The 23329-nt window shown below is 38.6% G+C and overlaps 6 protein-coding genes and 1 long non-coding RNA gene across 14 annotated transcripts; 4 read left to right on the top strand and 3 right to left on the bottom strand.

The window, feature by feature from the left end:
• Positions 1 to 806: 806 nt before the first annotated feature.
• On the bottom strand, positions 807 to 4242 carry LOC143899259 (cdc42 homolog). Of its 2 annotated transcripts, none has more exons than XM_077409410.1 (5): positions 3993 to 4242; positions 3268 to 3465; positions 3071 to 3180; positions 2796 to 2993; positions 807 to 2536 (listed from the first exon to the last, which is right to left on the bottom strand). In XM_077409410.1, the coding sequence occupies exons 2-5, from the start codon at positions 3443 to 3445 to the stop codon at positions 2447 to 2449; spliced, it is 576 nt and encodes a 191-aa protein (XP_077265536.1). In that variant the 5' UTR covers positions 3446 to 3465; positions 3993 to 4242; the 3' UTR covers positions 807 to 2446. The 2 variants fall into 2 exon arrangements, with proteins under 2 accessions (XP_077265536.1, XP_077265537.1); XM_077409411.1 differs by lacking the exon at positions 3993 to 4242 and adding an exon at positions 3844 to 3976.
• Positions 4243 to 5046: 804 nt separating this feature from the next.
• Positions 5047 to 7526, bottom strand: LOC143899257 (protein crossbronx homolog). Its single transcript, XM_077409408.1, has 7 exons — positions 7308 to 7526; positions 6734 to 6915; positions 6599 to 6663; positions 6116 to 6216; positions 5857 to 6044; positions 5601 to 5769; positions 5047 to 5508 (listed from the first exon to the last, which is right to left on the bottom strand). Exons 1-7 carry the CDS (start codon positions 7320 to 7322, stop codon positions 5425 to 5427), a joined length of 804 nt encoding a protein of 267 aa, XP_077265534.1. The 5' UTR covers positions 7323 to 7526; the 3' UTR covers positions 5047 to 5424.
• Positions 7527 to 8387: 861 nt separating this feature from the next.
• Positions 8388 to 10216, top strand: LOC143899260 (uncharacterized). Its single transcript, XM_077409414.1, has 3 exons — positions 8388 to 8717; positions 9029 to 9260; positions 9545 to 10216. The coding sequence occupies exons 2-3, from the start codon at positions 9037 to 9039 to the stop codon at positions 9804 to 9806; spliced, it is 486 nt and encodes a 161-aa protein (XP_077265540.1). The 5' UTR covers positions 8388 to 8717; positions 9029 to 9036; the 3' UTR covers positions 9807 to 10216.
• Positions 10217 to 10496: 280 nt separating this feature from the next.
• Positions 10497 to 11681, top strand: LOC143899262 (uncharacterized). Its single transcript, XM_077409416.1, has 4 exons — positions 10497 to 10713; positions 10780 to 10876; positions 10933 to 11017; positions 11301 to 11681. Exons 1-4 carry the CDS (start codon positions 10500 to 10502, stop codon positions 11406 to 11408), a joined length of 504 nt encoding a protein of 167 aa, XP_077265542.1. The 5' UTR covers positions 10497 to 10499; the 3' UTR covers positions 11409 to 11681.
• A 1239-nt stretch (positions 11682 to 12920) lies between these two features.
• On the top strand, positions 12921 to 17560 carry LOC143899254 (uncharacterized). Of its 7 annotated transcripts, none has more exons than XM_077409396.1 (6): positions 12921 to 13146; positions 14871 to 15857; positions 16166 to 16352; positions 16501 to 16895; positions 17009 to 17194; positions 17342 to 17560. In XM_077409396.1, the coding sequence occupies exons 1-6, from the start codon at positions 13133 to 13135 to the stop codon at positions 17373 to 17375; spliced, it is 1803 nt and encodes a 600-aa protein (XP_077265522.1). In that variant the 5' UTR covers positions 12921 to 13132; the 3' UTR covers positions 17376 to 17560. The 7 variants fall into 7 exon arrangements, with proteins under 7 accessions (XP_077265522.1, XP_077265527.1, XP_077265525.1 ...); XM_077409401.1 differs by having other exon boundaries at positions 14850 to 15857; XM_077409399.1 differs by having other exon boundaries at positions 12922 to 13146; positions 14728 to 15857.
• Positions 17561 to 18383: 823 nt separating this feature from the next.
• On the bottom strand, positions 18384 to 22633 carry LOC143899252 (protein scabrous). The gene is made up of 3 exons (XM_077409392.1): positions 22404 to 22633; positions 21600 to 21939; positions 18384 to 19948 (listed from the first exon to the last, which is right to left on the bottom strand). The coding sequence occupies exons 1-3, from the start codon at positions 22631 to 22633 to the stop codon at positions 18623 to 18625; spliced, it is 1896 nt and encodes a 631-aa protein (XP_077265518.1). The 3' UTR covers positions 18384 to 18622.
• Positions 19826 to 22965, top strand: LOC143899263 (uncharacterized). The gene is made up of 4 exons (XR_013257443.1): positions 19826 to 19966; positions 20168 to 20302; positions 20704 to 22652; positions 22829 to 22965. It is a non-coding gene; the product is annotated as an uncharacterized LOC143899263 (long non-coding RNA).
• Positions 22966 to 23329: the final 364 nt, after the last annotated feature.

Below are 23329 nucleotides of genomic sequence, written 5' to 3'. Positions count from 1 at the left end.
AACAGGCACATTATGGAACTATGCGAGTCAAACGGAACATGTACACGCGTGCCGAGCTGAAAATAAAGACAATATACAGCCTACATTGTCACGTATGTTTCGCGGATTATCGATAAATATGAAATAATAACAAGACGCGCCGAATTTACCACCGCGAATTTTAACGCGCGATTGATTTTTCCAACGTAATAATTGTGTTGGTATATTAATGCGCGATTTTAAATATTTCATCCGGCGCTATTCTAATTCGAGTCTTTTCTCAAGTGCGATTAATAGAATCTCGCATGAATTTAAGACAGAAGATCGGATGTTCGGACTCGTAGCGAATAAAATATATTACATCTTTCGTCGAATGTCTAATATAAAATTTTCTGGAATATACAATATTTTCGGAATAAAATGACATTTCTATAAATTGCTATTAAAAAAATATTTAAGAGCGTATAAAATTCTAAATGTATACAGGATGTATATCTATATTTATTAAATGATGAGCAAAAGCGTTATTTTCTCATCGTATTCACAATTACCTTAATTTTATTTGACTGACGCAATCTGTTATTAAATTCTATTTTATCGTGAAATATATATATATAACGGAATCTCAATAAATAATTAACGAGTCTTATTTATATAAATCATATTTTTAAACACTTGATCTTCGCGATCTCACGTAGAATAATAATTCTCACCTCTCGGGATAGCGCTAGTATTTTTGTTCGATGAGATAAGGATGATACGAGATACGCTAATACAATGAGAGAATCAGATTACTTGACGCGAATAAAACAAACGAGCGTCGTATATACATGGTACAAGTATAAATATATTTATGCGAATATTTTGTTACACGATCGTGTCTACATATTACGACACAACGTTACAGTGCTAATAAATGCTGTTACTTTTAACTGAATTCGTAGTGTAAAAGTTGATTAAACCTTCTTTTGATAAAATGCTTTCTCTCGCAACACTCCCCATTCGACGTCCACATATCGAATGCATCGCGACGAGCATTCGTATGTGTTAATAGTACTAACGATATGCGAAGGGTCGAACAATTATAAAAAAATCGCATGCCGCGGGGACTGAATTACTTGTAAATTCATTGCATGCAGCATCGTGATAATTGAAAGAATCGTAAATATCGTTCACAGCGTTATCCAAAATTGGAATAGTGCGCCGTTATTTTTTATTCCCCTCCTCCCCCAATTATCGTTACTCTTCCCATTGCGGGCAATCGTCCTTCTCTCCCTTTTTCCTCGGTTCGATTTTTATAAAGCAGTCTTAAAGCTTCCCATCGCGTAATAAATGCATCCAGTGCAGTCGCGGGATGGGAGGAAGGCTTAACATTGGTTTAGAAGCTCTTTAATTCTGATTTATTAGGTGGTAAAGTTGCTGAAAAATACTTTGCTATGTAGAAAAACAGCGTTCAAAAACATACAAAAAAATTGGTCGATTTTCTTGAAAACTTTCCTTCGTCAAGACAGCTGCCGTGTGTAATTTAAAAAATGTGATTCCGAAGATTTATTATTAATATTAGAGAGCTTTTGCGATAACACGCTTGTAACGGGACAAGTAACAAAACTACTCGCTGAGACAAATTTCGTCTTGGAATTATGCTAAATTATGCAGATAAGTTTGCGGTATCGGAAACGCGGTATTGCAAGAGCTCCCCAATATCAATAACGATACTTTATAATAGACAGGTTGTTAGAATTAGTAATAGTCTTTTTGTGTCACATTCAATCGATAGTATATCTAAGTGATACTGTCAAGATACTTATGGTTTTATACGTTCGTCGTAGAGCTCCTAATACTGACGTCGCCAAGAACGGAAATTTCATTCTAAAATGAAAAAAAAATCATCGTTTTAGCGAAAAATACTTGAGCACTCTGTTACTCAAATGAGCACTCCGTCAGATACCGACGACTCGGATACTTATGTATCGGTAAACGTTTCGACTTAAAAAAATATTGTTGACAATAGCACCAATCTCTATTTGTTTCGCCATCTCTGTCCCTATTAAGCGTAAACGTCAAAAGTCAACGAGTTTAGAACAAATTTCGAGATTTATCTGAAAATCCCCGCTCCAAACGCCTCTTCCTCGAAAATTGTATTGGAAAATGAAAGCTTTGTGCAATAACTTTCCTCGAAAAAAAAAAAACAGTCGTTATTATTTGATAGATAAGTTTTATCTGGCTTTACAAACTCAGAGTCATTATCGCACGCCTCAATACCTCGTGGAATGTGTCTGCAGTTGCCTGACGTTCGCGCAATTTGCTTATCCTTTCCGAATACGATTACGAACTCGTGTAGAGGCAAATTTAGTTCTATTTAAAATACAGAGTATACTACACACAAAACCGTCGCCTGGTACTACAGTGTCGTTTTGAAATCAGGCATGCGTCCCACCGATGGCGATACCTCGTCAGCTTGTTCACCTTACAGAAGCGTACACTTCCTCTTCTTCACCGGCTCAGGTGGTTCCAGTGCGGCTAAAATAGCTTCGTCGAATACGTTCTTCAAGCCTTTCTAATATGTCAAAGAAACCACAATTTCATGTTAAACGATACATTATTTAAAAATAATATAATTCTCCTTTATATTTCATTCTCAAGTAGTACACAGTTCCTTTATTCACGATGATCATTATATTTGATAATTTTAACATATTCTGCTCTAAATTTCAAAGAAAAATTATTTTCTACCACAAATGTGCCACAATTATGTCAAAAAATGTTTAACGGATAAAGCTTTCAACTAAAACAAAAATTACTAATTTTTTACTCACCTGCGTCAAAGCACTGCACTCTACATATTTTACAGCCTTGAGTTCCTTGGCTAGTTTTTCTCCTTGCTCCCCAGATATCGGCTTCTGTTTGTTCTTTGCGAGTTTCTCTATTGTTGCACCGTCATCTCTCAAATCAATTTGCGTTCCGACGAGTAAAAATGGAGTTCTCTGACAGTGATGCGTTATTTCTGGCACCCACTGCAAAACGATATGTCAGTACAACAGGACTTCAGTTAACGCAGAACGTAATATACAGAAATAGACAAACACATCACCTTTTCTTTTACATTTTCAAAGGACGACGGCGACACGACTGAGAAACATACGAGAAACACGTCGGTCTGAGGATAACTTAAAGGACGCAATCTGTCATAATCTTCCTGACCTAAGAAATAAAAGATAAAGTCAAAGATTACAAAATATTACGTAGGACAACCTTTGGGAAATAATGCAAAAAAGAAAGAAATATTACCTGCTGTATCGAATAATCCTAATGTATACGGATCACCTCCTATCATCACAGTTACCGCGTAGTTGTCAAAAACAGTAGGCACATATTCAGAAGGAAACTTGTTCGTGGTATACGAAATCAAGAGACACGTTTTACCAACCGCTCCATCACCTACCACAACGCACTTTATCGTCTGCATCTCGGTGATTTTTACGTGACCTGAAACACAAATCCACACATGTGACTGAAACCGATAATCATCTGTAACAAAGGGAGATCAATAGTAATGAAAAAGAGAGTTCCACAGCGTTTACACAAAAGTAAAGAAGATCGATCGATTAAAATCAAACTCAATTCTATATCGAGTATCCGTATTGTTCAACCAAACAGTCTTCATTATCGCGCAACAAATTTTCATATCAGTTAAACCCTTAATCAAGCGATAAAAAGATATCCTATTGACGGAACATCAGCAAAATTAATGTGCAGTAATATCGTAATATTGATAATAGCATCGAATAATTATCTCGGAGTATAGAGGAGCCTTTCGTGACTGACGTATTCCGCCTTCAACCTAACCTGACCGTAGGTGTGTACCTGCGGCGCGGGGAGCGAGATTCACGTCGGTCGAGATTCTCTCGCCGCGGGACACCGGGAGGCTTTCGCGGCGCGATGCAATGCGAATGCGAGCTTCTCCCCGAGCCTTGCACGCGAGCGGACTCCCCAGATACCGCGGAGCACGTTACCTGGATATGCGGGGCTGTCATTAAAGGATTAAAGGTTAAGACCGCCGCAGCTCATAATCCCGAACGGCGCGACGCGGCGGATGCGGCTTCGGGCGTGCCGGTGCGCGAGTTCGGTCCACGGAGTCGCGCTTGACGGCGAGCTTGCGAGATCGTTGCACAAGTTAACGCTCCAACTCCACGGGCCCTTATCGTGCCATGTACATATGTTATTTTTCTCCTCGTCGACGACCGCGGACCGCGACTTTTCGGAGAGAGATCCTCTGGCCACGGTTAAAGCCGGGTCCCTATGCCGACGCGCGGAGTCGCGGTCGTCGCGGAGAGCGCGGCGGCAGAGAGAAGGATGAGAGGCGCAATGACGGCGATTTTCTTGGGACGCTTTTGCAGGCCGTACAGTAGCGCCACACATTCACTTTCAGAAATTGGAACTACGAGTCACATCCACTTTTCGATGCTGTCGATGAGAATTTGGTTCATGTCCGTGCTATGTATACATCCATTTTTCGATATTGTCGGTCTTTGGTGGTTCGTGTTGTCATAAACCACCAAAGACTGACAATGGCGACAATATCGTGTCGACACAAACCACCAAAGACCGACAATATCGAAAAATGGATGTATACATAGCACGGACATGAACCAAATTCTCATCGACAGCATCGAAAAGTGGATGTGACTCGTAGTTCCAATGTTCCAATTCCTGAAAGTGGATGTGTGGCGCTACTGTACGGCCTGCAAAAGCGTCCCAAGAAAATCGCCGTCATTGCGCCTCTCATCCTTCTCTCTGGCGGCGGAGAGATTTAATTTAGGACGCGTCCTCAAGCGAGACGGTCCCAGTTTCCGCGGCGGCTGCCACAAAATGGCGCTCGGTTTGAAAGGTCTCTAGGGTAGACTGCAATATTTCAATTACTTGAAATGTTAAATATCATATTCTTCTTTCATTCTTTCTGCTTCAATTTCAATATTAATTACGTTTGAAAATGCATGCATTATCTGAGCAATAATGGGTTTGTCATGAACAATATCACAAGCGTAGAAATAATTTAGACACTATTGATACGTGTATTAAAATAAAAATTGTATAATAAAATTTTCCATATTTCTAAACAATTATGTTAAATAATCTTTGTCTTAATTTAATTACAGGAGTATTATATATATATATATATATATATATGTATATATGTATATGTATATATTAATTTATTCTAGACATTTTCTCTCTCTCTCTCTCTCTCCCCCTCTCTTCAACACACATAGACCCATATAAAATGTTAAGACATGTATACACTTTCTGAATAAAAAAATAGCTTTTCTGATAAATTTTGTGACTTTATCAGTTGCCCGCACGATTGTCGCGAGAGCAACGACTTCTTCGTATAGCTTGTAAGGACGTATGTTGTTTTGTTATTGCCAGTGTTTAGAACTTTTTTTACTATCTCGCTTCTGGTTTCGAAAATGGCTGAAGCGAACCAGGTTGTACCCACGACAAACCTAACGGCTTATTCTCTTCTTCGCCCTGCAAAACGATAAAGTGATTAGATCTGTCAACTTAATCCGTTTTATCGTAGTGAGTGATAGCGATACTTGTTTAATCAAGTACTTATTTACTTTTGACTCGTAAATTTCTCGTCTAATGGGATCGTGTAGTTCATTCACATATGGATTAAATGTAATGTAATGCGGATCGTCCATGGTAGGTGGATTAAACACTTGATTCACACTTTCCTTTACGCACGCTTTCACACGTTCTCGGAAAGCCTCAGAATTATTTTTCTGCCTGTAATGTCGCCAATTAATTCTCGCATCTAAATATTCTGGAAGATACTTTACTCTTCATATTTCCTTTAAGTACAAATGTACTTACAAGCTGGATGCCTCCTCATTTACCGAAGTCATTTTCGTATCTAGTTTAGTAAATATCTTAGTGATATATTGTAATAATTGCCCAATTCTATTATTTCTCCTCCACTCGGGAAATCCCCACGATGTGCACAATTCTCCATTTTCTGGATTTATCAATGGATGGAAAATTTGAGTTTCAAACACGACTTTCTGAAACACGTTCAAATTACGTATAAAATAATTACGTATAAGACTGATTATCTGCGGGTGAATATTCTTACAGGGCAATCTCCAAGTGGGAAGTTCGAAGGCAGTGTAATGGTGAATCTGAAAACTCCGCCTCTGTAGATTCCTTGCCGAATGAACTGTACGCCAAACCATACTGTGACAAAGTGCGAAAAATATGAGTATTAGAACTTTTTACAATCGCCAATTCAATTGCGTTAAAGTGAAACAGGCAAGAGAGATGGATATATTTACATCAGAACCGTTATACAAGTCGTAATCGGGGCGAGCAAGACCTATAAAATAGGTTTACACCTATGAAAAACACGCTAACATTTCAATAAAAAGAAACGTAGTATGCGAACGAGGAAACAAAGAACAGTGAGCATTTGTTCCTCCGCGTGCAAGTCACAGAATGGCATTCAATCGCTTCGGTTTTCGAAGCGTTAACATCACAGATTAAAGTTATCGTAGAAAATTGGCATGCCGAATCACGAATGTGACTAAATATAACTCGTACAATCTTTGGTGATACTCACAAAAAGCGTTCAGAGCGGACGGTACCACATAAATCCCCTTCAAATCTTGGGAGCGCAACATCTTACTGAAAAAACATATACATAAATCCAGCTATCCTCTCACACAGCATCCGTCATTAGCATTATCAAACTTACTACTCGGAAAGAATATTGTATTCCTGCAAGAAAATAGCGTAGTGCTTGTTGGTTTGCGACACAATCGGTCTGTCTATCATTTTCACGGACATGCTCAAAGGAGAATCTCCAATGCTACTTCCCGGCACAAGCTTCCTGAACGAGCCCTGTCTGTTCAGATTATCGTTATTGCTATCTTCGCGCTGAAATAAACAACGGACCATCATTACCGAAAATTATTATTGAAAGAATATCAGCAGAATATCGTCGCTATTGCAATGCTAAAAGATATCTAATAAGTATTAAAACAAGATGCATGTTTCTCCACTTTCACTGCTTGTAATCTGAAACTTTTATTCTTCGATATTATTATTAAATCAACCACTAGCAGAATATCATTATTATTAAACATACAAGCAGCAGAAATAGCATCACTATCATAATCCTAAAAGTTGTACATATGACTCTCCACTTTCACCGCATGTAATCATGTACGATTCTCTTATTATTCTTATTATTATTAATTATTTATATATTATTTATTCATTTTAGATAATATATATATATATATATATGTATATTATATTAAAATCACCTTGGCCGCCGACATGACGAGTGAGCATAGAGAAACAAGCGGAATATTAACGTGAATATTAATAACTCGCTACATTACACCTGATATGATATCAAGATAAGCTACGCTTGTCGGTAGTCTTCGGCAGAGATCGAGTCGGAGCATTTTGGCAGATCAGCAAAGATTCGACGATCACAGCCAGTCACAGCGAAGAGCGAAGTAGCGTCAATGAATCACACGATATAGTCACGATGTGGAAGCGAAATAGCTCCGATTGGCTCCGAGCTCCGAGCTCCGAGCTCCGATCTCCGAGTGCTCCGACCACAGATTGTGGTATGTATCATACATCATACAGTAGGGACACAATCCTTTGTTTTCGATTCAGCCAGGCCATGATGTAAGAAGACAGGTGTAGCATGTCCAAGGATGCGCAGTAGTCATTTTTTTTTACCAATCAGAAACTGGTCCGAGATGCGAGAAGGAACATGGCCTCTCCCATGGTAGAAGACAGATTATTAAGTCGTTGCACGCATTTCGTAATAAAAGTTCGTAAACAAATATCTCTCTACCGTAAAAAACATTATAAATATATATTGATTAATAAATTATAAAACACATAAACTTAAGGCAAACGTACCAAAATATCAAATTTATTAGATTTATTTTTTTAAATATTATACGTATAATCATTTATCTGTATACTTCCTCATCAATAAATAATGTTTTTCAATTCCTTATTCGCCGTATTTAATCTTCCTTTACTACTTATTAATCAATGTAGAAATTGTTCTTTTATCATCAATTTATTATGTATTACATATTTTTATTAATTTATATGAGTTTTCGTATTATTTTACAAATCTTTTAATTTTGTTTGCATTCTTATAACTTATAACTGACCTTGACTAATGCTACATTTGAATGTGGCGCGATGTTCCGGCCCAAAATGGGACGCTAGCCTGAGGGTCCCTCCCCATGCAAGACGGAATCTCGGAATCATTCTGATTGGTTAGTCCCATGAGGTTAACCAATAGCCTCATGGGACTAACCAATCAGAATGGAGATTCCGTCCTGCATGGGGAGGCACCCTACTTTACGCATGCGGCCACCTTTCCATTGCCATCAGCTGTTGAGTCGTCGTCTTATCAATACTCTACGTTGATTTGTTGGTTCTAAAAAGCCCGATTCGGCAGTCGGGTCGGCCCGCGGTCGGCCTTCGCAGTCGATAGTTTGATACGGGCATTTTTTTTAGACGCTGTAAAGACTGTGACGATCAATTAGCGCGTTCTCGGCCATGGCCGCCATGCACATAGGCACATACCCGGTTCTTGCTAGGGATCGGATAGCGAAATTTCGGCTGTACGCCGGTATCTACCGTCCAATATCGGAGTAACTGAAAATCATCAGCAGTCCACGGTTTTGAAAATAGTGGTATAATGATCAAAACTCTAAAATTATTTCCGTTTTACCAGTAATTACGTACCGGTACCGCGTACACTTTCTTATCGTCGGACTGCGACGTAAGAAAACCTTTAATTACACTGCAGTGAACGTCAAGCACCGATGTAATTTCCGATGAGAACCGATCGCTACAAATTTTGTCTTCTTTTCACGGTTTTACTTCGTCATATTCCTTATTTGCTTTTGTCCCGATTCACTCGCCTGCAAGTTTTGTTGCCTCAATCTCACGTTGAAGAAGATAATTTACAAATAACTTGATCTAACGTGATAATTCTTTTCAGGGTGAAAGATGCAGTCTTCATTGGCAGGTCAGACGACTGACTGTTTGGGAAGATGTGATAATTTGACAATGGAAGAGTTAGATCGGATCACTGAAAATATACATAAAACTTTAACTCACCCAAAGGGCAACGAACTCTTTGCGAGCTATCTGGAGCAGTTTCCAGATAGTTTGGCATGTTTGAATGTGTATAACACTTGTTCAAAGTACCTGACAGAAGAACAGAATCGATCGTGAGTCTATTACAATTTACATTAATACGGATCTAATACTAAAAAAGTATCTTGCTACGAAACGATAGTCCTCAAATATTTTTGTAACATTTGTGACTTGAGATTTTTGAAAAAAATATGTGTAGTAAGCTATGGCAATATTGATTGGGAAAACAAATATATACATATGTATACATATATAATTAATAATAATATATTATATATATAGTACATTTTATAAAACACATTAAAATTTCATAAATGTTAACATGCATGAAGGAAATTTGTAACAAGAAAATTTACAGGATTCATGGAAGTTCATCGGAGGAATCTAAATCACTGGAATCTCTCGTTACCAAAGTGGAAATGATGCAGAAGACTGTCTTTGATCTGAACGAAATAGATTTCCGGATTATGAAGCAATTCAAAGTGGCCTTGGAGATAAAAACCAAGGAAGCCTTACTTAATGTTTTAGAAAACACCAAAGATCAATGTCAAAATTGCTTAAGAAAAATGCACGAACGTTTTAGAGATTACATTTTGCGATGTAAAAATACGTCGACGTAAAATTAAGCTGTTTTCTACCTTCGTACATTATGAAGATCTGTGATGCCTATATTTTACACGCATAATTTATTTCTATATACGTAGCTTACACTGTACTTAATATCCCAGGGTAATAGTAATACTCAAATGTTATAAAATTAGAAACTGAAGGATGTACTTTTTAAATTATTGGGTATACATAAGGGTGACGCATGTCAGTGGTTCCTTATGTGAAAGCGATCGATTCGCAGTCTGCACATCTCCTCTATTTGATCTTGACTATCATCCTATGTATACTTCTATTTATAAGAGATTGGAGAATTGATTGTGTAAAGGAGTACGAGGTGAATTGCAACCCATTCAGGGAACAACGATGAAAGCATTTTCTAAGTCAATGAATCAATAAGCCTGTTTGTTTTACCTGATATTGGCTGCGTTCCGATATTGACTGCAAGTACTGAAAATCTATAGTTTACGTAACGTACACTATAGATTTTCAGTACTGACAGTGAATATCGGAACGCAGCCTTTCTCTCCAACGTGAAAAGAAAAAGAGATAGTTTCATTGCTTCGTGATATTCATTCATTGTATTTCAGTTTCTCATGGCGACGAGAAATATACAGAGACTCAATAAAATGATCTTGTCAACAAGAACGAGCATTTCCCGCGTTCTATCCTTTCTACTGTCAATCAAGTCACGTCACAATTGACAAATGCTGAACGTAACCCACATAGAAAAGCCCAGGGAAAAATATAGCACGACGATTAACCAAATCCGCGATACCGTTCGAAAATTAGAAGAAAGCTTGAAATGCTCACGGGATTTGGAAGCTACCCAATTTTTGCGATATTCCGCTTTGAAGTTTCGCGATAAAATTCTGATGGACGACTTGAGAAAGATTAAAACGCGAAACAAACAGATGCTAAGTGAGTAAAACTTCTATTCGATGCCGTTCATTTAGCTCGTAATCCGTTCGAAAGATTGCTCTTCAGATTTATTTCGACAAAGCGTCACGGACGTTCAGCTTGGCTCTCTCGACATATTGCCGGAAACTTTGAGGAGACAAGTGCAGAAAACATGGCACCAGAAGTAACTTCTACTTATTATGCCATTAACGATTTACCTGTTTAGTTGTTGAATTTCAGATATGACGCTTTGTTATCACAGAACGAACAATTAAAGAAACAAATTATCGCTATAGATTGCACGATGAAACAGAAACAGAAAGAAGTATGCTTGAGACCTTATTTGTCCCTATAATTATATATTATGATGTGAAATCGAGATATGTATAAAACAAATTATTTTTCGAGATACACGCTACGAGATATTTTTAATATACCGGATATTAATTTATGCGTCAAATTAAGTTTTCATGTATCACAGCTACGGGTTTTATAATTTGTAATTCTTAAATTATAATATACGTTGTTATTCTCTTTGATTTTTTATTCGAAAATAATTTTTTTGTTATCCGATTTTCAAATACATAAAAGTGCTTTATGTATTGTAGATTGATATTTTACAACAAAGATTACTCGTCGCAGGGAATGCCATAAATCCTAAGGACAACACTGAAAAGATTTGCAGAAGATGCTGGAATCTAACGAATGAAACTTAAAACATATATAAGAGACAGATGCTTAAAGTCGAAAAAAATTAACATAAATTGCTCTTCTTAAAAATAAAAAAGAAATTCTTGAATAAAATAAAATATATCATTATTTGAAAGAATTGCTTGAGTATTAAATGCATATTGAAGCGAAATTCACAGTAATGCTTAGCAGAAACAAATATTACGTCGGTAAAAAATAAGACAATTATGGGATTTAGTTACAATCTGATCGCGAAAGTAGGTGAAAGATCTGTGGCTTCCCTATATGAGTAACAGCGATGCAGTTTTTATAAATTAATACAATAGTGGGAATTGTAAGATGATTGATGTGTTATGTGAGTTGAAGATCGAAGGAATAGGATATAAAACACCAATATTTTGTAGGTAAGATAACCAATGCCGTTTTCTCTCTTTCTCTCTCTCTCTCTCTCTCTCTCTCTCTCTCTCTCTCTCTCTCTCTCTCTCTCTCTCTCTCTCTCTCTCTCTTTGTGACGCTAACTTGAAAAGCGACAGATCGATTCGCGATCAAAAAGGTAATAATTCGAAAAATTTGAAATTAACTTTGCACTGGTTACATTATGAAAGCGATCATTATGAGATAATTTTCAGATTAAATTGCTATTGTTAAAATATGCTAAATACAATAAAATTGACTATTCTTATATCAAAGAAACGAAATGTCAGTCTTAGCTATTTTAAGGTAGTCCTTTCATGAGAATAAATAATGTAAAATCATTTTATATTATTATAATTATTGGAATGTTGCAATATGTTTGTTTTCAATTACCTCATGACGGACTGTTACTTGAGTAGGTGCGTAAGGGAAAGGACTACCGCTGAGGACATTTCAAGAACCTGAAGAACATTTATATCCTTCGATCTTCAACTCACATAACACATCAATCATCTTACAATTCCCACTATTGTATATTATTTATAAAAACTGCATAAAAAAATGGATTTACGTAATTTTCTTTCGGCAAGCGTTAGTTTATTCAAGCCAATTGTGCTCGCAAGTGTTTTATTATCGCACGCAAAAATATCACAAAAAAGGATAGTCAACAATAATAATAAAATATAATATCACGGCCTCCCTCTCTCTGTAGTCGCTTATATAATGCTACTACACGTAGTCGTAGCTATTAAGGGGGGAGGGTCAAGAACGACGACCGGTCGTTCGACACATGACGTTATTATATGTATAAAGTAAAAAAGCTCACTGTGTATAAATCGACAATATGTGTGAGAGAGGCAATAGGAGCCCAGCGCGATGCTCAGTGCGTAATAAATTTACCACGTGTACATATATAAAACAATATATTTAGTCGTTAAAGACAAAAGAAACGAACGTTTCGGCCCTTTTTTTGGCCATCCTCAGCGTAAAACTATATCAATTCCGCGCAACGCAATTTCCTACATCCTATCTTGATTGTAACATTTAACGCAATCAGATGACGCACAATAACAAATTAACGTAGTCACGATGATCACATCGGTCGATTATGTAGATTGTAGCGCATTCGCAGTCGCAAGACTAAATACTAACTAGGTGGAAAAAGTCTAACTTTATCTCGAATTCAACGGCGATTATTGCAGCGACGGAGTGTTGCCGAGAGCTTACGGGCTCCCAAAAATCCACAAGGCAAATTGTCCTGCGAATGCGCTACATAATCGACCGATGTGATCATCGTGACTACGTTAATTTGTTACTGTGCGTCTGATTGCGTTAAATGTTACAATCAAGGTAGGATGTAGGAAACTGCGTTGCGCGGAATTGATATGAGAAGCTTTCCAGCAAGCGACACAACTCGACACAAGTATCGTTTTATCTTTGTTGCTCATTACCAAAAAAGAAAGATAGAACGATGCTTGTGTCGACCTGTGTCGCTTGCTGGAAAGCTCACGTAGTTTTACGCTGAGGATGGCCAAAAAAAGGCCCGAAACGTTCGTTTCTTTTGGTCTTTAACGACTAAATATATTGTTTTATATATGTACACGTGGTAAATTTATTGCGCACTGAGCATCGCGCTGGGCTCCTATTGCCTCTCTCACTCAACATATTGTCGATTTATACAATGAGCCTTTTTACTTTATACATATAATAACGTCATGTCGAACGACCGGTCGTCGTTCTTGACCCTCACCCTTAATAGCTACTACGTGTAGTAGCATTATATAAGCGATTACAGAAAGAGGGAGGCCGTGTTATTATATTTTATTATTGTTGACTATTCTTTTTTGTGATATTTTTGCGTGCGATAAAACACGTGCGAACACAATTGGCTTGAATAAACTAACGCTTGCCGAGAGAAAATTACGTAAATCCATTTTTTTATGCAGTTTTTTTAATAATATACAATAGTGGGAATTGTAAAATGATTTGTGTTATGTGAGTTGAAGATCGAAGGATATAAATGCATGTTCTTCAGATTCTTGGAAATGTCCTCAGCGGTAGTCCTTTCATTTACGCACCTACTCAAGTAACAGTCCGTCATGAGGTAATTGAAAACAAACATATTGCAACATTCCAACAATTATAATAATATAAAATATGATTTTACATTATTTATTCTCATGAAAGGACCACCTTAAAATAGCTGAGACTGACATTTCGTTTCTTTGATATAAGAATAGTCAATTTTATTGTATTTAGCATATTTTAACAATAGCAATTTAATCTGAAAATTATCTCATAATGATCGCTTTCATAATTAAAATTATGTAACCAGTGCAAAGTTTAATTTCAAATTTTTCGAATTATTACCTTTTTGATGGCGAATTGATCTGTCTTTTCGAGTTAGCGTCACAAAGAGTAAGAGAGAAAGAGAGAGAGAGAGAGAGAGAGAGAGAGAGAGAGAGAGAGAGAGAGAGAGACAAAGAGAGACAGAAAGAGAGAGACAGAGAGACAGAGAGACAGAGAGACAGACAGAGAAAGAAAACGGCATTAATCATCTTACCTACAAGATATTGATACAAAACGTCATATCAAACGACCGGTTGTCGCTAAGGAGGGAGGGTCAATATATTTTTGTAGTATTTTTGCATGCGATAAGACACGTGCATGCGAACATAATTACAGCTTGATGTGTTACGTAAGTTGAAGATCGAAGAAATAGGACTCACTCAGTAACACCAGTAACACATTCATCGGTCTCAGCGGCACATTGTGTTTTTGGACTCACTCCCGCAGAAACAAGTACCAGAAATAAAATAAAAAGAAGTTTCTTTTAAGTCAATCTAAAGATCTCATTTCATCAAATTGACAAGTCAGCTTGGAATTACGTACGTTACTTAAAACTATTTCTTTAAAAAGATAATTTTTCAGATACGTGTAACGGTGAAACTTGATCCAGCTTAATTAAATCGGAGTTAATCAGAGAAATTAATTCAGATTTCCATATCGATGGAACCAATAAAAAATTGACTAAAACTCTCTGGTGCATTTAGAACTAATCGACGATTTTGAAGTCTTAGACGAGAGATGCAACTAGAAAGATCAAACTCAGTAATTTCTAATGAAATTACGCGTCGGAGCTTATGGGAATTATTAGGAACTGCTTGCATCTTCCTGTTCGCTCCACTCATCGTGATTACTCTGCTCCTTCTATACGTCTATCGTTGTTTGGTCAAGATCGTGTTAAGAATCCAGTTGAGGAACAAATTCGCTGGTCTCTTAAAGGGCACAGATTGTGTGTGGGCCGTTGAAGATGCCGTTTCTCTGTCCGTTATCAATATCTTGATGATACTGGAGAAGACCGCGGGGAACTCAAACACGGTCTTCCTGGAGGATTTGAGGAATCTTATAAATAACCGCATTGTTTCGAAGGCTGCTGGTACAACGCTCGAGAAACTGTTCTATCTTCGCAATCAGAAGTTCGGCTATTATTTTTGGGAAAGGACCGAAGAGGTAGACCTGAAAGACAGGATCAGATGGCTGGAATGTGTGGACGCTAACTGCGACGGGTCCTGCGAGGATATCTCTGGCGAATCCTTCAAGAAGACTTTGGAAAATGTGTTTAATAAACCGTTGCCCGATGATAACAGAGCCACGTGGGAGATTCTCGTCGGAAAGCGCTGTCCGAAATCCAAATCTCATGTCGAAGAGGACCATTTGTTTCTCGAGGATTGCTTCAATACCAACACTCGAAAGATTCCCGTGGTATTTCGCGTTCATCATTCCCTGGGCGATGGGGTGGCCCTTCTGGACCTATTGCTCAAAACGATCGCCGAAGAGAGAGATCATTTTCGTGGGTCGTTGAAGTTTTCTAACAATGTAACGATCAAGTCGTTGAAACAGCAAGCGAAAATATCGATCAATCGTATATGGTTGAATTTCAAAAATATCACACTGAAACAAATGTACGGTAGATTTAAAGAGGTCACGCGATTCACGATGATTTTACTTTCTTCTCCAAGATTCCTCATTCAACATGCTATTCGTAGCATGGACGAAAAGTACGTTCATATTCAATTCACTGTGCAATTAATATTTAGCTCATCCTGTTAAACATAGACAAATTAACATGTAAGAGATTAATTTCTTTGTTAAATTAAATGTCTAATCTTCGAGAAATAGTAATTAAGCAATAAACGGTTAAAATCTCCAAATTATAAGAATCTCTAAATTCAAAGACTAGAATTTTATGATTTTACGAGAAACAAATTCTTATCAGATCTATGTATTTATCTTTAATATATCTGAGTTTTATGTAGAATAGTATTTTAAATAAGCTTTGTAATGATAAATATGAACGTTTTTAAAGCGCTTTACATGGTCCGCCTCAAACGGGTGAAAAGATCATATCCTACTGGTTAGAGAATGATGAGACCAACAATAAATCGCAGAATCTTTTGACGAAAATCCGCGTGATAAAAAAGAATACAAGTGCCAAATTTAATGATATAGTATTGGCAGCTTTTTCTGCTAGTGTACACAAATATTATTTATGCGTGAGTATGTTATAAAGCTTTCAAGCAGCATCAATTAGTCTCTGAAATATGTTTGAATAATATCTAAAAAAATTGAAAGGTTTTTTTATACACTTACCTATATCTCGTATCTGTTTCAAAGTTCTTTAAACATGTGTTTTTCTTGTAGATCAACAAACCAGTTCCCGATGCATTAACAATTATTTGTCCCATAAGACTGTCAATGCCCAAAAATTTAACGTTAGATAACGAGTTTTCAGTCGCTATCTTGCGAATTTGTATCGGCAATGCGAACGGACAAACAATCGTCGAGCCAAATCGGGATTCTCAATTTTTCAAGCGTCTTCAAGATATTACAAGAACAAATAACGAAGTCAGAAAGAGTTCAGACATCATGCTTAATTTTTGGATAATGAAATATCTGTCAGCGTTATTACCGGTGAAAATTTTAAGGGCTTTTCTTTTAACTCGAAGCACGATGGGGTTTAGCAATATATGTGGGCCAGAAAAAGTGCGTATCCTGAATAATTCTTTGAGCAACATTGCCTTCTGGATACCAAACAAGTATCGTATCGCTAACAATACCGCTATTATTATAAACTTTGTTTATAATAATTAACAAATAAAATTATTGTACATAGTAGCGATATGTAGGATGTATTACAATTCGTTTTCAGAAGTACTACCGCCCTCGGCTTTTCTCTGTTAAGTTACGGAGGCAACTTACATCTATCTTTAATGGCTGATAAGTCAATCATAAAGGACGAGAGATCTTTTATGGAGCTTTTAGAAAATACTGTACATGAAATAGATACTGCTTTTAAAGCCGTCAGATCTTCCAATAGAAACACCTACGAAAAAAGGTGCGCAACTTGAATTTTTAATTATTCCTACATTTTGTTTATATACACGCATTCGATATTCAATGAATAATTATGTATAATTATTATCTTATTCTAAGTATTCCCAGCTATATATATTTATAAAAGAAGTTCCATTTATATTTTCAGGCATTGGCGTGTTTCAACAAAGGAGTATGAGTGATTGAAATATTTTACCTCTTTTATACAATGCTCTTAATGTGAATGCATTTGTGCTAAGTATAAATTGTTATCATACATTTATTAATATAAGTTTTTTACAGAATCATTTACAGAGATTAATGATTTAATCTTTTCCGTGAATTTGTTTGAAACTGTATTTTATACATAAAGTTTTTCAATCTTTAATTTGTCTTTAAGTGTATCATAATACTTGGCATACTATCATACTACCTGTCAGTTAAAGAATCCAAAATTATATTTCCATTAATCAACTTAGTTTTGTACAATTTATTTAATTTTATTAATTTCATGTTTATATATATATATATATATATATATATTTTTTTTTTTTTTATAATTAGCAGTATTATGACCCAATATGTAAACTTAAGACGGATACAGACTTATTGTATCCGTGTCATCTTTACATATCAATGAAGAAAGTTGCCCCATTACTGATACGTTGCAACATTTTGATATAATGATCAGCAAAGACACGTCATATCGTACTATTGAATTGATACGCCACGCACATACGCAATAAATCTGTACATCTTCTGTATTCGTCTGTAACCGTCTCTTGTTCAAATTAAATAAGTTTACAACACTCAACGCTGTTTCTCCAAATGCATTCAGCGTGTAAATAATACGTTTATCTAAATATAGATTCGAATTCAGAGTATGAAGATAAGTAGTGGTTGCAATCGCTTATTACTGGTCATGAAACATTCTCACCTCTAACAACTGACGTTCTCCATCAATGGCTGTGACGCTAAGCGGATGAAATATGAGAGATAACTGCGAAAGTAAAATTAATACATATCCTATGGAATGATGTAATAGCATTTATCTTACATGCTACCCGTAAAAGAACCTATTTTAAATATTGAGAAATAATATGACAGTTAGTTAATAATAGTCCTTCTAGTGACTTGAAATTTTTTAATACGCAATTTTTTAATTTAACCGAAAATTAGTGACTTTTAATGACTTTTTATTACTATACAGATACAATAAGTAATATTTATTCTTTGCACGTTTATAGCATTACTCCATTTGTGCATAACTATACAATGTATTTACATTAAAGTCTTTAAATTACACTTAACTCTTTGGCATTACAATCAAGTGTTCTTGTAGACTGATTACGTACGTGATGCACGAATCAAATTACACAGAACTTTCATTTTCTTGCAGTTCATCAATTAGCGTCATTCTATCAACTCGACGTGAATAACTTCAAGATTATCAACAGTTTTGCTTCCGTTGCACCAACATCTCGGAAGATGCAACTGCCATCCACTCGTTGGTCGTCGACTGGAACCATGTCAAACCCAAGGTATATCTACCGTTGAGATTGGCGTGTTGGCAATGACTGAACCACCAACCGCCCCGATAGTTGGCTGCGCAATCGGTGGTGCTGATGTCCATGTCGCGGTCCTTGGCGCTAAATGCCATGCCGTCCTGATAGGACAGTGCGTCAGTCGCGTTGCCCGAATAACCGGATACGTGGAGTCGATAACCAGTTTCCTCGGAGTCAATCGTGAAGTGCTCGTACTCGGCGCGCCAGTGCACGCCGTAGGTATCGGTCAAGTCGACCCGCAGCCTGCTGCAGTTATCGCGAGTGAGTCGATGCAACGCCTCGTTGCCGATCCACAACTCGCTGACCGGCGAACCGAAGCCGATCGAATACTCGTTCCAGGTGCGATCGAAGTCGACAGCGCCGTCAATTCTGCGAGCCACGACGATCCAGCCGGCGCGGCAGGAGGCCAGCAACGGTGCTCCGGGACCAGGTGCCAGCAAAGTTAAACCGTCACGCTCCTCGCAATTTCCCGGAAGGGAATCTACCATGAGACGGTACTGATCTTCCACCTGCTCTAGTTCGTGTGTGACGTTCACCGCCTTGACCAGATTCCGGGAAAGGTCCAGTCGACTGAGGGTCTCGTTCAAGGTGTCCAGACTCTTTCGCTGTACGTCGCTCCTCTCCTGCAGCTGCGACGCGCTCACGCTCAACGCCTGAACCGCCCGTCGAAGATTGCCAAGCTCTTCCCTGGTCAGCGACAGCTCGGCCGCCTTTCGCGCCGCGTTTATCTCCAGCTTCGCAAGCTCTCGCTTTACCTCGGAACGATTTATGTAAACGGCTTCCTCGAGCAGACGAACCGAGTCGTACAGTCGCACCACGGACTCATCCAGCTCGTTCATCGACACCAGATCCCGGGTGGCATTGGATACCCTTCTCGAGAGCTCTGCTTGCGCCAGTTCGAGACTCCTCATCCGTCCCTCAAGTTGCTCACGATCCTCGTATACCACTCGTTTCTCCACCATCGCTCGCTTCCGCGCTACCACGGAGATTTTCCGTTCGACGTTACGTAGACGTTCCTCGAGGCGAGCGCGATGAGCCAAGGCGCGGGAATAGCTGTGTCTTCGGATTGACGCAATCTCGTGCGACCCGCTCACCTCGTTGCGAAAGATGTCAGCCTTATTGCGATGTTCCAGCTTCTGCGGATCCTGCCGCTGATCGGGAACCGTGGACTCGCATTTCAGGGACTTCAGCTCGATCTGCACCGTGCTTAACTGCAACAAATGACAAGGGTAAGTTTTGCATTTTGTTTAGCGGACGAATGTTGGCTCGTCATTGCTATCTTTAAAAACAAGACACGGTGGTCGGAATGTTTTAAAGTAAACAAGTAACTTCAAAAGCAATTATTGAAAGTATTAAGTCTCCGATCACGTGAATCTTTTCATTCCAGAAAATTTTCTACCGATTCTCTTTAATCCGTCGACTCTTTACAGGCGGTCCTTGATTACGTGGTATGCGTGACTGCACGTGTGTAATACACTCTCGCGTTTGTGGAATGCGTGAGAGTAGGGCCACAGCTGTCGACTCGTGTGGCTGCGGTCGCCAGCGTGTGTCAAATACCACAAACGGTAAGGATCACCGAGCGAAACTTGTATCGAAAACGAATTTATAAACACGCGCAGATGCATGATCATAGAATTTCTCTCGTGCATTAGGGAAGAATTCAAAATTATCAATTTAATATTATCTTATACCATTTTAATATGTGACATGATTTCATATGTTATATCATTATTTATATTTTTTAAATAACTGATTTAGCGAACACGATGTTCCATTATCGTTCTTTTTCTCTGCAAAATATTTTTAAAAATCCAAAAAACATTGTATACCATTAAAAAGTAACTTGGCGTAAAAATATTGCACGAGATAAATTTTAATTTATATTATATTTAGTGCTTAACTCTCTCATTCTTTGCAAATCTTATTCTTATATTTTATTAATATTTGAATTCTTATGACGATTGAGAGTTGAAGGTAGAAGCGCAAAGGGCGGCAAGTATTTAAGAGGAGGGAGGGTAGGCTGGTGGGCCTGAGGGGCATATGCGTGCGACCCAAAGGAGAGGCCCGTTGCGCGGGCGAGGCGGGAGGAAGGGAAGAGGAGGAGGAGGAGGAGGTTGAGAAGCAGCTGCCAAGCGGCAAAACGAGAAACAGGAACCAAGCAGCTGGCCGCCCCGTGCAAGGCGCAGGTGCACCGACCATACATCCCCCTTTCTTCTTCCTGCCATAAATACTAAATGGTAGCGGCAGCCGTTATCTACACGGACGCCCGTTGTCCGCGCGCGAGCGACCGCATGCCGGGCCCTTCGGCGTGTATACGCATACCACGAAATCGATCTCGAGCCATTGTGAGCGAAAAAATCGGCCGTGGTCATTGAGCGGCACGCGCGCATCTAGGAATCCCGTTGTCGGAGAAAGTCATCGACGACGGTATTGAAGAACATACGTAATATACATATCTGTATACGTAGGACATATTATTCTCTTCTAGATTTTATATACATTCATGTAAAAGAGGAGATAATCTGACTTGAGCAACGCTTAATTATCTTAAACATCTGGCGATTGAGCATCAAATTATAATACGTATCAGTTGAAGTAAAATACTTCAGAAACTAACAAATTTAAACTCGGATATAAATTCTATTCTTACGAAAAATAATCACAAAATGAAAGATTAATCCGTTGCTTCGGAATGAAATATATTCTTTGAGCAATAAGTAAATTTCCCTTCTCTCATTCTTACGCCTGGTTTGGTTCAACTGCGTTGCAAATTAGTACCATCTGCCTATCATCTTCTGCTGTTTTTTTTTCTGATGTCAGCCAGACTTACTCTTTAACATCTGCGAGAAAAAGACAACTCACCTGACTACTAACATCCGCGCAGGAGCGGGACAGGAGGCTGGCGCGTTCCTTGGTCGCGGCGATGTCGAGCCTGATGGTACCGAAGGTGGCCTCGATCTTGGTGATCCTCCCACCGAGATCGCGTATGCTCCTGCCGACCTCGGCTACGTCGCCCTTCAGCAGGGCCAGTTCGCTCCTCATCCTCGAGCGCTCGGCAAGCTCCTCGCTGGCGTTCCGCGTCCTGAGCACCTCGGCGACCTCGCTTTGTAGCTCCGTCACGGCACTGCCTAGCCATCGCACCCTCAATCTCTCGTTCTTCGCCTCGTTGCCGCTTCCGCCGCGAAGTTCGTTCACTTCCTTCCTGCACGTGCGAGGGGATACGATTATAATATGTTTTTATGGTACCTCATCATTAAAGCGACCAAAAACTTCTCTTCGCGTACGATAAAAGCAATAGAGGAACAGCTAAGACCATCGTATACTTTAAAAATAAGGAAAAAATTAGGGTAAATCTATATTTTCATCTCTTATTTTCAAAATAACTTTACACGTATATTAAATCATATTGCAATAAAAAATTACTGCTCACCTAAAAATTCAGATCTTACTATTAAATTCTGATAATTTTTAAAAAATACGTAAGAAACTATGATCCTGATCTTTATACAAAATTGGCCTGACAGAAACCTTAGACTTAAATTAACTTCTAAGGCTTCTTGCACCAGCCAATAATGTAATTATGCACTTGGTGAGTTCTAGTATATGTGTATTGTATTACAATACACTACATGCAAAAAAAAGACGATACAGTAAATCGCGTCTTACCTCAGTTGCTTCACTTCATTCCTAAGGACGATGAGTTCCGTATTCTTTTCCATTGCTTGTTTCAGACTCTCCTCCAAGGCATTGTAATCCTCCTGTCGATGGTCCAACAGCGCGCTCACTTGCTCCTGTAATAGCTTGATCGTGCTATTGAGATCTTCATCCGCGCGCGTGCCGGCAATCAACGTACTCGTGGCGATAATCGCTGTTAACAGCAACCGTAGATTCGTCATCTCTCCGCTGATCTCTTGGGTATCTTCAGTTAAGATCTTCAGACTTTTATACTTCACAATTCATATATTCTCCTTCAGAGAGATATATATTTTTTATTTTATAAATCCTCGAGTGTATTATTGTATCCTGTGTATTATTTTACCATTCGCACAGATCCTCAGGCTCGGTAATTAACAAATCTTCTTTATTTCCAGATTTTAATGTTTTCTGAAGCCTTGCATCTTCGAATTTTCAGAAATTCTCGTCGAGGTCTTAACTTTGAACTTTCTTAATAAGAATTCTTCACCTTATTCAGCGATCGATGAGATTTACCGTGATTTGTACGCGATTGATATCCGATTGATCTCGATGGGCGAGATCGTTCAGTCGAGTCGCGAAGTCACGTGCGGAGCGGGGATTGTCGCAGTGTGCTTGATCACCTCTCGAAAGTCTACTGCGGCGCGGCCGAAACGGTGTACGAGTTTTATATCCCTTGGACAAAGGTCCGCTCGGACCCGGTGTGGAGCAGGTGTTCGGCAACACCAGGCCCTCGTCAGGTATATATTGTCTCGCGCGCGGCCGTCCCTATCCCCACACGCCACTGCTATGCGAGCCGTCTCTGCCCACTCATATTCCGAGATGAGTATGAGATCGTAATGGATACGTCGTATGAGATCGCGATATGATAAATGCGCGAGTACAGGGTGCTGGGTAAT

The sequence above is a fragment of the Temnothorax americanus genome, unplaced genomic scaffold (genome assembly GCF_048541705.1).
Source record: "Temnothorax americanus isolate GAGA-0224 unplaced genomic scaffold, ASM4854170v1 Scaffold26, whole genome shotgun sequence".
Taxonomy (NCBI): Eukaryota; Metazoa; Arthropoda; class Insecta; order Hymenoptera; family Formicidae; genus Temnothorax; species Temnothorax americanus.
Note: the sequence above shows the minus strand (reverse complement) of the source record. Positions and strands in the feature narration are given on the sequence as shown.

Excerpts from the sequence above, each read along its gene's own strand:
- LOC143899252 (XM_077409392.1), bottom strand. The coding sequence starts at position 22,633 with ATGACGAATCTACGGTTGCTGTTAACAGCGATTATCGCCACGAGTACG. Across the intron at positions 21,940-22,403 it reads AATGAAGTGAAGCAACTGAG|GAAGGAAGTGAACGAACTTC; the intron begins GTAAGACGCGAT and ends TCGCACGTGCAG. Across the intron at positions 19,949-21,599 it reads GCGCGGATGTTAGTAGTCAG|TTAAGCACGGTGCAGATCGA; the intron begins GTGAGTTGTCTT and ends CATTTGTTGCAG.
- LOC143899254 (XM_077409396.1), top strand. Across the intron at positions 15,858-16,165 it reads ATTCGTAGCATGGACGAAAA|CGCTTTACATGGTCCGCCTC; the intron begins GTACGTTCATAT and ends ACGTTTTTAAAG. Across the intron at positions 17,195-17,341 it reads AGAAACACCTACGAAAAAAG|GCATTGGCGTGTTTCAACAA; the intron begins GTGCGCAACTTG and ends TTATATTTTCAG.
- LOC143899260 (XM_077409414.1), top strand. The coding sequence starts at position 9,037 with ATGCAGTCTTCATTGGCAGGTCAGACGACTGACTGTTTGGGAAGATGT. Across the intron at positions 9,261-9,544 it reads ACAGAAGAACAGAATCGATC|GATTCATGGAAGTTCATCGG; the intron begins GTGAGTCTATTA and ends GAAAATTTACAG.
- LOC143899262 (XM_077409416.1), top strand. The coding sequence starts at position 10,500 with ATGCTGAACGTAACCCACATAGAAAAGCCCAGGGAAAAATATAGCACG. Across the intron at positions 10,714-10,779 it reads GCGAAACAAACAGATGCTAA|ATTTATTTCGACAAAGCGTC; the intron begins GTGAGTAAAACT and ends ATTGCTCTTCAG. Across the intron at positions 10,877-10,932 it reads CAGAAAACATGGCACCAGAA|ATATGACGCTTTGTTATCAC; the intron begins GTAACTTCTACT and ends GTTGAATTTCAG.
- LOC143899257 (XM_077409408.1), bottom strand. Across the intron at positions 6,217-6,598 it reads GTCCGCTCTGAACGCTTTTT|TATGGTTTGGCGTACAGTTC; the intron begins GTGAGTATCACC and ends ACTTTGTCACAG. Across the intron at positions 6,045-6,115 it reads TCCCACTTGGAGATTGCCCT|AAAGTCGTGTTTGAAACTCA; the intron begins GTAAGAATATTC and ends AACGTGTTTCAG.
- LOC143899259 (XM_077409410.1), bottom strand. The coding sequence starts at position 3,445 with ATGCAGACGATAAAGTGCGTTGTGGTAGGTGATGGAGCGGTTGGTAAA. Across the intron at positions 3,181-3,267 it reads AGGATTATTCGATACAGCAG|GTCAGGAAGATTATGACAGA; the intron begins GTAATATTTCTT and ends TTTATTTCTTAG. Across the intron at positions 2,994-3,070 it reads TTGAAAATGTAAAAGAAAAG|TGGGTGCCAGAAATAACGCA; the intron begins GTGATGTGTTTG and ends ATCGTTTTGCAG.